Source organism: Sabethes cyaneus, chromosome 2 (genome assembly GCF_943734655.1).
Source record: "Sabethes cyaneus chromosome 2, idSabCyanKW18_F2, whole genome shotgun sequence".
Lineage (NCBI taxonomy): Eukaryota > Metazoa > Arthropoda > Insecta > Diptera > Culicidae > Sabethes > Sabethes cyaneus.
Window position 1 is genome coordinate 76,968,916 of NC_071354.1, and position 15,865 is coordinate 76,984,780.

The 15,865-nt window shown below is 40.3% G+C and overlaps 1 protein-coding gene across 1 annotated transcript; it reads right to left on the reverse strand.

Moving 5' to 3' along the window:
• Positions 1-15,558, reverse strand: LOC128734032 (kelch-like protein 28). The gene is made up of 2 exons (XM_053828002.1): positions 15,127-15,558; positions 1-1,507 (listed from the first exon to the last, which is right to left on the reverse strand). The coding sequence occupies exons 1-2, from the start codon at positions 15,136-15,138 to the stop codon at positions 248-250; spliced, it is 1,272 nt and encodes a 423-aa protein (XP_053683977.1). The 5' UTR covers positions 15,139-15,558; the 3' UTR covers positions 1-247.
• Between the last annotated feature and the right edge of the window lie 307 nt (positions 15,559-15,865).

A 15,865-nucleotide genomic window follows, 5' to 3' on the forward strand; every position in this document is an offset into this window, starting at 1 on the left:
AAAAGTATTGTATAAAATGAATCAGTATGATTTAGAAATTATCTGATACAGGTAATCGAGAAATGTCAATCATTAACTTAAAATTACAATTTTTTCATTATCATTGAATCGTCTAAATCAATAGAACTGCTCAAACTGATAGGTTTTGCGAGAAATCTTTTGTATCTATCAGGATGGCGGCGGTTTTATTTCGGTACAATAAAAATTGTACGACCGCCGTAAAAATTGTTACATATTTCAGATAAACCTATTTGTATAGATCACAAATAATTCCATTCAGGATGCTACCTTCGGTCTCCAGATAGATACTTTCGAAGAAGTTAATCCTAAACTGTTTGCATTTTCCATAAGAAGATAAAATACTACGAGGGTACTCATAACCCAAACTTTCCGGGCCCCACTTCAGGCGCACAACGTAAACGATGTCTGGGAAGAGAACGATCTGATTATCCAAACTAATTTCCAAGCTGTTGTTGAACGGGACATCACAGATAAAGTGTTGCTTTCGGAAGATCGGCTCGATTTTATTGCTAAACTTGGAGCAGATTTCCACGGCAATGTTTTCAGTATACGTGTCACGCCGCAGTTCGTCCTGCTTCAACTGCGGGGTCAGTCGACTATTGATGGAAAGGGATTTCAACACGATAAAGCGGTTACACGAAATGCCAGCCTCGAAGCACATTTCGTCACCAATAATCAGAGGCCGGACCGCTTTATAATGAATTCGCTGTACTGGAGTCCAGCTATACTTCTCCCCCGAGGTCACTGGCTGGAAACTTGTAAAGCTGCAGTCTACAATGGTCTCCTTTAACTTGTCGGGTAGCTCAATATCCTGCAGAACCGTTTTCAAACTGTCACTGTTCATTTCGAGTCGATTTTGTTCGCACTCCGTTATGCACCATGCACGAATCATACAGATCACATTGTCCTTAACTTCATAGTTATCTTCGAGAATTAGATCAACACAACTCTTGGACAGATGGTGGTTACTTTCCAAAATAATGTTGCTCAAGCTCATGCCTGATGATAGAAAATGCTTTAAGACGCACAAACACGAGAAAATAATATCTTCCAGATTCATCCTGTAAGCTATGTCGAGTATCTTCAACACATTATTCGGTTTAATATTTTTACCGAAATAGTTCACGCACTGTTTATGCAAACTATCTATCATGTACTTCTGGGCACAGTAGTATAGCTCCAAAATTTCTTCAATTTGCAGCATGCCTTCGAAATCGATCGTCCCTACGTAGATAAAATCCAGCAAGCGTTCAAACACACAGGATCGAATATCGGCTATCTTGACGGTCTGTTTCTCGGCTAGAGCACCATAGAACATGGCCTCGAACACAGGACTAGCGGCAGAAAGGATCAACTTATGGCTGTAGTATATCTTGTCATCCACTTTGAACGAACAATCGACCAGATGATTCCGATGGCGCATTTCGTTAAAACGTTGGCTGAAGTCCGGTTGTTCTTCATCCATCTTGTCAACGTCTGTCTCAGCCTTTAAGGTAAATGAGAGAAAAATAAGGAAATCAATTAGATACTGCGACAATAATCGTTGAAACATATGGGTTAGAAAATAGGGAGTGCGGAACATTCAAGTGCAATGAGCAACCGTAATTGATAACGAGTTTTGTACAAAATCTATGGAGTTTTCCCCTGATAACATCACGAGACGGTTACTAGGAACTTAAGTGCATTTTCGGTGGCAGAAACATGCTTTTCTAAGGTCGTCAAGATAAGTCGTTTGGATCGATGACTAACTTTTGTGTATAGAAGAAGAACTTTTGTGTATAGAGGAGGAAGCAATTGACTGTAAGAAGACACGTGAGTTTTCGGATTTCAAGTGGTTTTACTTTTACAGGGGGATAGATAAGAAAAATAATTTATAGAGTGATATCTTTGACGGCATGATACACCTAAATGTCAATGATAATCTTAACGAATCTTAAAATATATGTTTATTATTAATTCATAGTTTTTTTTATGAAAATTACCAACATGTTATTAAGGTAATGAAATGGGAAAAGTAAATAAAAAGTAGCACCCAACATAGCTTTGGCCATCAGAAGCCACTACCTGCCCCCACGAGCCATACCTGAAAATACAGTCAGGTATCAGGTATCAGCATCTTTGGCTCGAGCAGCACGTTCTTCACAATCATAAAATACAGTCAGTCCACAATCATGGGTCACACACAATTATGGGTCATTTTAACTTTAACTGTCGATTAATGCATGATTGTTATACTAATTGATTGACAAAATTGTTACTCACAATCACAAATAGTGCTATTAATTTCATCAATTATTAAGTGATATTTAAACGGAAATTAGCAGCTAGACCTAAAATGACCCACAATTGTGTGTGACCCATGATTGTGTACTGACTATACTCCAATTTATATAATTGAGTAGCCAAGCTAGGTGCGGGGTTGTGTGGTTTTCAGTTCCTGATTTTACGACTCTAGTTCTAGGTAACCATTGAACCACACGAATTTATTTGAAAACGTTATCGGCATATTATTTTTAGAGAGCAAAATAGAGCGCTATATCCTTGGACTATTGCTGCCTAGCTTCTGGTTCAAATGCCATTAGTTCATTTCCGAGGGTTCGAAGCATCACTTAGTAGCACATGTAGATGGTTTTTGTACATACTGGAATAGCTAAACTAGGAGGTGCGAACTTGAGCGCCTGTTCTCTAGATGAGGGGCGACTCAAACAGCGTCTGTCTCAGAGCAAGCGGCTAAATATGAAATACTGTATATCGAAGGTGTATCTAAGATGGCAGATCCATCATAGGGATGCAGGAATCGCGAATTTGGTAAGGTGGTATACCGAAACTCTCAATTGCCACGAACTAAGAAAATGGAAATACGGAACGGATCAATCGGTATAGGATGCGATAAAGAATAAGGAAGCGATTAATGGAAAAAGATTAAAACCTTAGTACATGTAATGTCCGAACGCTCCATGAACCGACACGAGTCGGCTTGCTTGCTCGACAGCGAAATCGACTCGGAGTGGATTAAAGAAACTGATTAAAGAAGTGACAGGTAACTCATTTTCGTTTCGTCGAAACCAAGTGCGCATGAATCTCGATCAAACCTTCTGAATCTATTGCTCGAAAACTTGCGAAGTATCAGTCGATCAACGCGGGAGAAATCAATGACTGCTAATGACCGGCAACAAATATCATCGTATCATCACGAAATCGATCCGTGCTGCCTAACGAAAACACCAGGCAATCAAATTTGTATCGTACAGTTCATAAAATCGCCTAAATGTTGAACTCGAAAAAATATTGTTCGAACTTTTCCTAGCAACTTTGAACAGAGTCACGCACAACAATCATCGTTGAGCAAATCAGGTTTAATGATGACAGGAGGCCGCGAGTGACTGAGCTCCAGTGTCTTTTCTTTAGTCAGTTTCTTTAGAGTGGATATTCGCTGCTATTCAGGAATTTCAATGGCCAAGTTTCGGAGAAAGGGAGCTCCGGGCAGCAGACTCTATTACAGGTACTTCTTCTTTCAAGTAGCGCATCCATTACAGTGCGGTGGCGGCAGAAAGACAGAACATGAATCCGGTTTCGTAGTGTTAAGGCCCAGACACAACGCATACGGCTTTTACTACGTTGCGGATATTTGACAGAAAACCCATGAAAAAATTGTCAAATTGCCGCAACTTAATAAAATCCGTATGCATTGTGTCTGGGCCTTTACGAAAGCAAAAGCTTCGAGTTTTCCAGTTGAGGCACGTAGATGACTGTATATGTCTGTTGAGAATCAAAAGCAAACTCTTTAACTACAGCCTAATGACCGTATACGCACCGACAAATGATAAATTACTAAGGACGAGTTTTACGACAGGCTCGAGAGGACCTATGGCGAGTGCTCGAAACATGATGTGAAAATCATCATCGGAGATGCAAATGTGCAGGTCGGGCGGGAGGAACTTTTCAATCCTGTCACTGGAAGACATAACCTTCATCTATTGACCAATACTAACGGTCTTAGGATCATAAATTTTGCTTCGGCCAAAGGAATGGCCATCTGCAGCATCTGTGTACTTCCCACGACTGAATATTTGGAAACATCCAAATGTAGACACTGGCTCTCAGATCGATCATGTTTTGATTGACGGTAGACACTTTTCGAATGTCATCGTACGGTATTTTCGGGAACCAAATATCAATTCTGACCACTACCAAACACACATTTTTGTTGAATAGTAGCTTATTCAACCGTTGTATATCTAATTATCGGGTAAAAAGCGCTTGATAAGCTGTTATATGACAAAAATATTTGTTATGTATTGCCGCGTTCGATAACTTTGCACGAATTTTATAACTTCTCTAGGAAGAACGGTAATCCGGCTGAACCTCTAAAAGCGGGGAGTGGGCGAGCGGCCTTACGCATTACTCCACCGGATCGCTGTCAGGATCTGGAAAGAAGAACAAATACCGGAGGAATGGTTGGATGGCTTCATTCACTCTATTTAAAAAAGTGCAATGTAGAGTAGAGTGTAAAACCTATCGAAACATTACATTGCTCAATTCTGCCTAATAGCAGCAGTTCAGAAGAAATTTGTCCGCTACGCTTTGAGGTTTCTGCCCTGGAATAACCCAAACGACTTGCCACCTTATGTGAACCGATGCGCGCTACTTGGCATGAATACTCTAGAAAAAAGGCGTGACATTGCCAAGGCAGTTTTCGTAGGAAAAGTACTTCCAGGTGGAATAGACGCTGCTCAAATTTTGAGTCAAATTAATATTAACGTTGTTCCAAGAAATCTTCGCCTTCGACGGTTCCTTAGACTGAATGCTTATAGAACAGAGTATGCGCAGAACGAACCTGTCAGAGCCATGTGTTTAGTGTTTAATAAAGTATTTGACGAATTCGATTTCAATGTCAGTATTAATGTCTTTAAAAATCGTTTGCATTTTTTGTAATCTGTGACAATTTACGTAGTCTTAATGCAGGCCCACAGTTCGATAAATTATTATTAAATAGATAAAAATTGATTTAAGTAATGTAATATGCTATTGTCAAATTAAGATGTTTAAAGTTAATGTTAATGTTGTACCAGTATTGTAGTTGTACGTAGTTTGTTGGCCCGAATAATGTATTTTTAGTGAATTACTAAGTGTAAAATTGTAAATCGTAAACTCTGTCAAAAGATGTTGGGGTTTTTACGCGCACTTGAGGGTCAACCTCTAGTGGGCTTTTCTCCACCCACAAATTTCATTGAGATCTTAAAGGTCAGATGAAAAATTGAAATAAATAAATAAATAATAGATGCTCTCCAGTATCTTGTTCTGTAGACTGAGACCGTTAGCGGAATCCTTCGTTGGCGAGTATCAAGCTTGTTCTCGTGCGGGTCGCTCATTATGAATCTGTTTGTAGATCTCAAGACGACGTACGATTCAGTCAAACGAAATGAGCTCTGGGAGATAATGCTAGAGTAAGGTTTTCCGACGAAACTAGTTACGCTGATTCTTGCGACGTTGGATAGGTCAAAATCATACATCAGAATAGCGCAGGAGCCCTCAGCCGCTTTCGTGACGTTAGGTGGACTGAAGCAAGGAGATGCACTCTCTAACCTGCTATTCAACAATGCCTTGGAAGGTATGATACGGAGAGCGAACTGGGAAAGGAACGGGACTATCATCACGAAATCTCACATGCTTCTTGGTTTTACGATTGACGGCGGTGTCATCGGAATCAACCGTAGAGCAGTGGAAGAGGCTTTAAGGCCTTTAATAGAGGAAGCATCGAGATTGGGACTTACTATTAACACTGCCAAAATGAAGTATATGGCTGCTGGCAGAGAACCTGGAAGTCCAAATGTCCGGGGTGGAGTTGAATGGAGAACGATTTGAAATAGTGAAGGAATTCATATATCTAGTTACGGTCGTGACATGTGACAACGATGTAAGCCGCGAAGTAAAACGACGAATTGCAGTTGCGAATCAGACTTTCTATGGATTAAATACGTAACCAGTTGAAGTCCCGTAGTTTGCAAATTCGCACAACATTGGCGCTCTACAAAACACTAATCCTCTTGTTGGTCCTTTACGAACATGAATTATGGACGCTAAAAGAAGCAGATGAACGAGTGCTTGGAGCTTTCAACGCAAAATGTTGTAATGTACAATGTGACAGGCTGCGGAGGGCTGGGCACGTGGCCAGATTGCCCGACGAAAGAGTAGCCAAAACTATTTTAGCAGAAGACCAGGAAGAGAACGTAGACCCCGTATCCAATGGCTGTGCGCTGTCGAGCACGATGCACGTTCAGTTGGTGTTCGAGGAGTTTGGAGAACAGCAGACCCAGGACCGACAGTGCAGGAGGACCATAATTCGTTCAGCGCAGGATTGATAACGAACCGTCGACACTAAAGTAAGTGATCTCAACAAATTTTAAAATATATGTTTTTTTATTGATTTACAATCGCCCAGTTAGCTTCGAAGTACGATGCTGGTATAAAATAAGCCAGTTGTCGTAGGTTCGAATCTCGGCTAGACGGTGCTGCTAGATGGAGTCTGTAGGATTTTTGCACTAGCCCCGTAACTGTCCTGTACTCTAATAGCCGGCCACGACGTCTGTCGATAAAGAAGGGTTAAGTCTAAGAAAGCCGTTTAAGCATAAGGCTTCTCCTCATTATCAATTCACAGAACGCAGATCCCTTTGTTCGCGTGTGTTTATACGATTGAATTTCATTTTGTCGCAGAGTTTACGCGATAGAATTTTATTTTGTTTTCAGAATCTTGAATCGGCTAGTTAAAGTAAATTCAGTATTAGTTTTTTTTAAATTTTTTGTAAATATCACGTTGTTCACTACATTTTCAAGAATTTTATTTGTTGCATTGTGATGTCTCAATAAGAATCTACATCTTGTTAATAAAATTCATAAATAATTGACAAAATTTATGTGATATCAAAATACCAATTGGATGGAATAATTTCTCGAAAGATAGATTGTTTATTGAACACAAGCTGTTGAACAAAATAAACTCGTTTTTATGAATCTAATTATTTTTTCATATCCGATATGTGGTTCAATGGCCTCTTTCTCTCGAGAATCTGTAAATGTTATCAAGTTAAATATTTAAGTTCAACGTAGCCGGTAAACCAGTTTCTTCGTTACCAGAAATTTTCAAACTACTCCATTGTAATAAAATTTATCTATCGCCTGTAACCGGAACCAACAGTTCAATAACAACCGCTACAAAGCACATGTTGATGTAAATACATTAATCACCATAACGGTGATCGAGATGCGTCGCTTTTGTCGTGGGGAACATGAGGCAAGATGTGCACGTTGGAGATAATGGGAATTCCACAATTAAACATATCACTTTTATGATATGATCGTTTTACGTAAATTCATTGAAGCAATTACGTTGAAAATCAACCACTTTTCAAGTTTCTATAGTTTATATATAAACGGGAAAAATACTTTAATCATTGAGCGAAACATGCAGCTCGAATCATAATTTTCCATGAATATTTGTTACTTTTTGGTGGTAAAACCTTTTTTTTTTTCTTTTTATGCTAAATTGTTTCGAGCTCGATTAGGTTGTTAAAAATTTGCATTTCTCTAAAATTTTCATTACATACTCAAATAGTTGGTCACAACATTGGGCGCGTCTTTGCTTTACAGGATCATTACTGTGTTGTGCGCATTTTGCCCCCTAATTGCCCTATCACGGCATAGCAAAGCTCATGGTCAACACCGGCTGTTGACATCATAGAGCACGAGTACGTGATGCTAATATAGCTGAACCGGTGCCTAAGGCATGTTTTCGTTTGGGTTAGCGGATTTACATACTGGAACTTGCTTGCTATATGCGAATGCGAAGCTTCTGAGCATAGGTATATACAACCTTGATCCCACTGTGCGATATTTCGAACACAGCCCACTACTATATATATTCTCCGACTCTCCCATAACAGTGCTCCAGTCTGCCGGTTTTTTAAGCAGCTGATAATGCGCATACGAAAATGAAAACAACGAAAATTAACCTGTTATTTCGATTTGGCAGACGCCATGCAGATTATTTTTGGCTAACTGCATTAATATGAAGATTTTATTATTCGTTTGTTTTAATTTTCGAAGAAAACTTTTCTGTCTATCTGGAAGAATAATCTAACTTAGAGAGTCAGCGATATTATTCACTACGATTTTTCACTATTTAAAAGTTTCGAATATTGTTTGTTTATTACCCCATATTCAATAATCTAGTAACAAAAGAAGGAAAGACAAGACAACACACATTTTTTCCCATAATAGTTGAAAATATTCATTACAGAAAATACTGAGCATTTCTATCTTCTACGTTATATAAAGCCATCATATCACACCCATCATCCATCGAATGGCGATTGGATGTCCACGTTCTTGGTTGAATCCAGCAATGACCGTAAGATTTTGTTTCAAATATTAGAAAAGTAGGCGACCAGGTTGAGCCATCTCCACGTTGGGCCTTACCGTTACTGTTGCCGGTAGGATTATTAAAGAGAACCATTTTCACCACATTATCATATGGCATCCTTACGTCATGTCCAGTTCACCGTACCCTACCGACATTCTCCAGATGTACGATAGGAATCTCTCCAAGCGATGTATGTAGTTCATGATTTATATGTCTCCGCGACTCTCCGCTTTCAGTTTGTGCTCTACCAAATATTGTTCGCAGCACCATCCGCTTGGAGAAGTCAAGAATGTGTTTGTCCCGTGAGCAGTGTCAATAGCGGACAGGCTTTAAATCCATAAAGAATGAGAGTTGTGTACCTTGTCAAGTGGAAAGAGTGTGTTCGTCACTTTAGAGCCTTTACTTTTCATGTAACGTATGCATTAAAAAATGAACTTTTTACGGAGTTTGATACCTAAATTAAATAAATCCCATGAAATATTAGCTTACTTGAAAAAAATTCTACGGTTCTTTCAGTCGAACTCTAACCGTGATAGCGAAAACAGTGAAGCTACTCCGTTCAGAAGTGTGCGTGTTCAAAAACGGTACCCCGCCGCGTCGAAAACGGACATCATGCGGCACTTTATGGATGCCGGGTACGCCCGTTCCGGCATCTATAACATCTTGGCACTGTTGGACAACAATCAGAGCGTCGAAAGAAAGCCCGGTTCCGGGCGGCTTACGACCCTGAGCAACAAGAAGCTCTAATGGATGCTGGAAAAAAAGACTGAGGGAAAAGTGACTACATCGCTGCGTGCGCTTAGCCGGGAGGTCGGTACAACCGGTCAAACAGTGAAAAAGTACCTGGCAAACTGGGACATACATGTCAGGAAGCGGCAGTCCCGTCCACTGGTCTCGGAGCTGCAGGCAATGACGCAGCGGCAGCGGCTGAATAAGATGGTCAAGACGATTTTCCCGGCGAATCGCAACGTGGCGGTGGTGATCGACGACGAGACCTTTCTCACCCTGGATAGCAACGACTGGCGTATTTTACTTACCCCACGAAGGAAGTGAACTCCGAGATGATTTTCATTTCACACACCAAGTTCTCCAAGAAGGTGCTGCTGTGGTTGACAATCAGCAAGAAGGGGATGTCAAAGCCGCTCTTCTTTCGTTCCGGACTGGCCTTGAACGGGGAAATTTATAGTACGAAGTGCCTGCCGCAAGTTGCGTCGTTCATCAAGAAATACCACAAGAGCAAAGACGCGGTGTTCTGGCCGGATCTGGCGTAAGCCCACTACTCGAAGCAATCGTTGGAGGAGATGAAGCGGCTGAATATCGAAGTCTTCGAACCCGCCCAACGTCCCCCAGCTTCGTCCCATCGAGAATTTCTGGGCAAAACTAAAGCGTAAGATTTACTCCAACAATTTTGTCGCGAAAACTGAGGAGGAATTGATAAATAAAACGAAGAGGGAATTCAAAAACACGTCTACACGCATGTTTTCGTGCACCATGGCGAATGTTTCGGTTAGCTGCCTGAAGGCCGCTCGCAAGGACGCAGATTTTTTTTTGCAAATAAGCTAATATAATTACCTTCCATAGGAAATTTATCAAACTCAATTAACTGTCTTAGCTTTTTTTATCACCAAAAACTCCGCCGTCGCAATGTTCCTGGCTACCAAGCCGTCTACGAAGTCTAGGTCCCGTGTTACCTTTGCTAAAAATCTTGTCTCTCGTTTCGAGGCCTATTCTTCGGATTTTCCGCTCACGAGCGATATTCTAAGGCATGCGCATGCTGAATAAGCATTCAATATATCTCAACCCTTGTCGCATCTCAAAGGTACTCGAGATGCGCATGAAACACATCACTGTAGCACTGATCGGTCGCGCTAGTTTGTCCGGAAAACGGTGTCCATGCATTATCTACCTTAGCTGGTCTCGATCGGTTGTATCGTATGCTGTTTTCAAGTCAATAAAGATGTGACGCGTTTGCACGTTGTTTTCTCAACATTTTTGCAAGATCTGTCAGATAGAAAAAATTTGGTCCATAGGGGTTCCTATAAAACCTATCTGATAATTCCCTGCGAATCCTTATGTTACCGGTGACAGCCGGTGTAACAAAATCTGGGAGAGTATTTTGTATGTGGTGTTTATCAACATGATGCCGCGATACTTGCAGCAGTTCAGTTGATCCGATAGACGCCGTAGATAGTACACAGATCTCTCCTCCCATATCTTGTACATAACGCGCCGTTGCCAGCGTAGTAAGGTCTTACTGGCAGCTTTGTTGTGTTTAACCTCTTGGAGATCGGGCGCTGCTACCTTCTAAGGAAACTCAATGGTCTAGGCTATCCGTCAAATGGTTTTGCGGATGACTATCTCATCCTAGCAGTTGAAAAGTACATGAGCACATTATTTGACTTGATGCAGCAGGCACTACGCGTCGTGGAAACGTGGTGCCAAGAAACTGCGCTTTCGGTAAATCCGAGAAAACATCTATCGTTTTATTTTCAAGACGTAGAAATATCAATGGAGGTCGCGCTCTGCGTTTTTACGATTCGGATGTTGATATTGTGAACGAGGTAAAGTACGTGGGCTCGATTCTCAACTCCAAGCTTGACTGGTCCACAAATATTGATTTTCCGAATTAAAAAAGCGTGCGTGGCCTTTGGGCAATGTAGACGAGCAATTGGCAACTTTGTGGGGCCTAAACCCAAATACATACACTGGTTGTACAGGGTCGTTGTCAGACCAATACTGGCGTATGGTTCCAGACAAAGCTAAACCATCTTCAAAGGATGTGTTTAATGGCAATGTCTGATGTATTTACTACAACTCCTACTGCCGCCCTAGAAGCTATTTTCAATATTAAACCTCTACATTTCCACCTGAAGCAAGAGGCACTAATATGTGCTTATCGACTAGACGCGATTGGCCTTTGGCAGTCTGTGGACGGTTCCACTGGTCATACTCGATTGTGATCGCAAATTGTTGCTGAGGACAAGTTTGCCCTTGCTCCTAGCGATGTAACGCTCATGCGTACTTTTCCGTATAGGACTTTCTCAAGTGACTTTCCTCCTAGAGAGGAGTGGATGTCAGGCTGATTGGAAATAAAAATTTCCGACTATGTGGTCTGTTATACCAATAGCTCCTTGCACGAAGGCCGTGGGTACTGGTGTTTACTGCCGTGAGCTGGAATTGGAGGAACCCTATTCGTTGGGTAGTTATTGGACCGTTTTTCAAGCTGAAATCTTTGCAATTATGTGCGGAGCTCAGTTTGCACTTCAGAAAGAACTGACAGGCAAAATTATCTACTTCTGTTCTGATAGTCAAGCCGCCATAAAAGCACTTTGTGCAGCTAATTCAAGATCTAAAACAGTCATCGCCTGCCACACTCAATTAGAAGAAATAAGCATTCTGAATGTTCATCTGGTTTGGGTTCCTGGCCATTCTGGTATAACCGGAAATGAATCGACTGATGAACTGGTAAGATCTGGAGCAGAAAAGTCGTTTTTCGGACCGGAACCTGTGAATCTGACTACGGTACACCATATCACGCAATTGGCAGCTGTCCTGCAGTAGCACAATTGCGTCATAGAAAACTAAAATTACGAAACATTTTGATGTTTCTTACTGAAAGCGGTATAGAGCTATAGGCTCTTATCCATCATGAGTATACCCCCCAGGGGGTGTACTATAAGCTAACTACCAAGGATTACAGTATTCCCTCGGGAGTGCAAAAATCACTCGGTATATATGTGTTTATGTTTGTCCAAATCCTTCATCCACCCCTTTCCTATTCCTCCTGTTTTCCTGCCCGTTCTCATCAGGTAAATGATAACACGGGAAAGGCACAAATCTTCCACATGATTGTGAGGAACGTGCCGCTCGAGCCAAAGAGGCTGATACCTGTTACCTGAAGGGTACTTGCAATTTATTAATGCCATGTGACGCGAATAATATGGAGACTAATGTCATGATCATGAAACATGTAATAAGGGACCATCAAGATGTTGCCTCGTATAAAGAATAAAACAATATCCAACCCTCTTTCTATCGCATTCCATGAACAACCATGCAGATTGAACGAAGAAACGCAAAAATAGATTAATAGACTGTGTATCCACAAAACTCTGCAATCATAAACTATAAATATGTTGAACAAAAGTAAAAGTACAGGATTTCTATCCAGAATTTTAATTTGTACGTTTGAAGGGAATTCTAAGTAGTTCAAATCCACATAGGGTACGGGAGGGTATTTTCAGCAGGTTTCTAAATTCAGCCTATTTGCCATCTCTTTCGCCGATAAATATACTTTTCCGACATACAATTTTAATATGTTATAACTATTTTCTCAAGACAGTAAGTAATCTACTATTTTTTAGTCCAAGAACGTCAAAATCACCTGTTCTTCCACTAGAACTAGGCCATAGGCCGAAAAAATAAATATCATCGCTTAACGGGCTTAAAATACCCTCCCGTACCCTATAGCTTATTTCAATTCATGTTAGATTGTTTCCAACTGGATGTGTATGAATAGATACGTGTGAATGCAGTCAACCACCCCATCGGCATGCAACCATGTTTTCGCCGCCAACATCTCGTGTGTGTGAAAATGAGATAGCATGTCAGCACTGCGTTTCACTCAACTGGCAGCAGTCTGATTTGAGCCCGCTGTCAAATTTTGAGCCCAGGACATGATGTCGCTGACGTTCACTGCAGCTCGATATAGAGATGTCGATGGGGTGCAGTCAACCGAGCGGCGCTACATTCGGAAAGGAAATAAATTAAAATTATCCAATATCACTAAAATCTTTTATTGACCTGGTTCTTTCAAATGCAATAAATAAAAAGAAGTGCAATAAATCAATTCGGTATTAGTAACTTACTTTTGGTGTCTAATTAGCTTGACTCCAATTAATGACGAAGTTCTTTCAAACAGAGGCAAATTAACACTTCATCTAACTGAAAGTTCTACTGAATAGAAGAAGTCGGTATAGTTGCCAACTCCGTAAGGGACGTGAAATATAATGCTATTTGATTATGTAGACTGCTGAAAAAATTTTGTCGTTCAGTCATTAAACCAACTTAATAACATTGTATCATATAAATTTCGACCTGCTCCATTTACTGCAAGCAAGCAAGGTTCCATCGCTATGAGCAAAATTACATTCTCATGTGCTTAAAAATTTTCGACCAGTTACTGGAATAGAAATAAAAACTTATTAAAATTTCAAAATGGTTCCATTCGAGCACAAGGTCTCTTCGTAATTTGTACTTATAAATTCAAATGCTGATAGTTTTTCAGAGAGATATGCAGTTTGAAATAAATTATGTACCTCTGTGTGTCACAGGAAGTGCAGTGATCGACCCTTTGCTATGTATCATTCTGCGGAACTGTCTAACAGATGTCAGCTGTGTGCATAGTTTGTATAGTTTTCAGACACTTTAAAATACATTATAGGTCTGTTTAAGAAATCTTGTTGAAATGCTTGGTGCCGGTTTTGAACGTGGTAAAAAAACTCGTTTATTCGACAAAGACACAGGAATACATCATAAAAAAACAAGCTTATCAACAATCTGCTAATTCCCAATTATTGTTGGTTATTTAGAAAACAATCCCAAAAAATTATTGGTTTCATCGACCATGAATTACAAGTGAAAGAGATAACAATAAAAACCAGCTTGGAAAATATTTCTATGACAGACAAAAGAAAACGATTAATCAGTCAAGAAAATACCTTTTCAAGCGCAGTAACGAATAAGCTTTATTAGCACATTGACCGAGATTGGGCCAGAATTTTTTATTATGCACTTTACTATCAAGCCATCAACCCCAATAAGGTTGAAAAAGAAAACAAATATTGAATTATCAGAAAATATTTGATTTCGTTGCTTTTGCGATGATACAGAAATAAAATGTAGCTATTTGGTTTGCCTTTTCGCAAACCAAATAAATTTTTTTGATAAGAAAAATGACTTATTTTGTTACACTTTCCGTAGAATTATCACTATTTGTATATCCAGGCACAAATTTTCCAAATCTAGACCTGACTTCATTGAAATCTTATTTTTCATATATTATGGCTAAACCATTTTGAGGATACCAGAACTATATTAGCAAAGAGAATTTCACAACAACCTCTCTAAATTCTGTGAAGCTGAATTTTTACTACGTAACTGTCACAGCATCCTGTGTTCGCAATAAATGTTTAACCGGCATAACAAGCAAAAGATAAACAACACTTCGCAATGAACGAAACACCTGATCGGAGACGTGCCACAAAGCCACAGAGTAGAGCAGAAAATGTATGTAATGTTGAGCGTTGAGTCATTCCTTCCCCGGCATGACGGGTCCGGGCGAGGACGACAACGCCAGCAGCCAGCAGCGGTGGCGTTCGGCTCGGTAGTTATTCACCCTCGTGAGCCGTGATGAGAAATTGATACGAAGGAAGCGAACGAGAAGCAAAAAAAAAACCTGTACAACTTGAACTTGAACTCCATTCAAAGTCTTTCAGCAAACGAGACTGCTGGCCATGTTCCCCTGCTGCTTCCACAGTTCATTATACAGCGCAAAAAATAGCAAAATGTTTACAGCACTTTGTGCTTCTGTATAGCTACGTAGGTGTGACGTTATATTGACGATGGGGCATCGGGCTATTTTTGTTCCTCTGCACTCCTTGACTTATTACGATTCTCTGACTTACTTTATTGCTCATTATTCGCGTTTTGCAGATATTTTTCCCTTGGTGGGCTGGGCTTTGCTTGCGGGATGATCAGCTGCTTTTGGTTGTTGTTAACCTGTACGACGACTCGCTCACTTGTTCACTTTGCTTCGCTGGTGTATGAATGACTGACTATAAAAGCGAACTTACGTAACGGGTTATCGCGCAGCTGCTATACCTTAAACTAGAATGGCACACCGTTTTGATTATCTAGATCGATTTCGACCGCATCTAGGTTATCTGTTGAATCACTTGGTCTAAATTTGGAGTTTTTTCTATTCTTCAGATGCTCCAACTGTCTTCAAACACAAACCTAACGAGGACTACGATTTATCTTCGTTTTAGTTCCCCGAACACTAAACTAATTACGGTTCAAGAAGAAAGTCTCACGCGAGTATAGCCGCAGTACGGAGAACACTGTTAATCGGAACGAATAAGTTCTGAGACTGAGACTGCGTTGGTTCGATTATTGCCTCTTTCTCACTCTCTGATGTTTTTGCGTTTTCCATCGCAACAAACACTTTGATCTAGCACACCAACACTGTGTTGGTATCATACAAAACTGAGTAAATAATATTTGAAAAAATAGGGATTACTGCTTTAGTACCGTATTCTACTACAACTGTGATATACGACAAGCAAGGGACATTTTTGTTGTATTAAAGTTTAACAAGCACTTGTTTTATGGGTATCTTATATACAATAGCCAAACTACTCTACA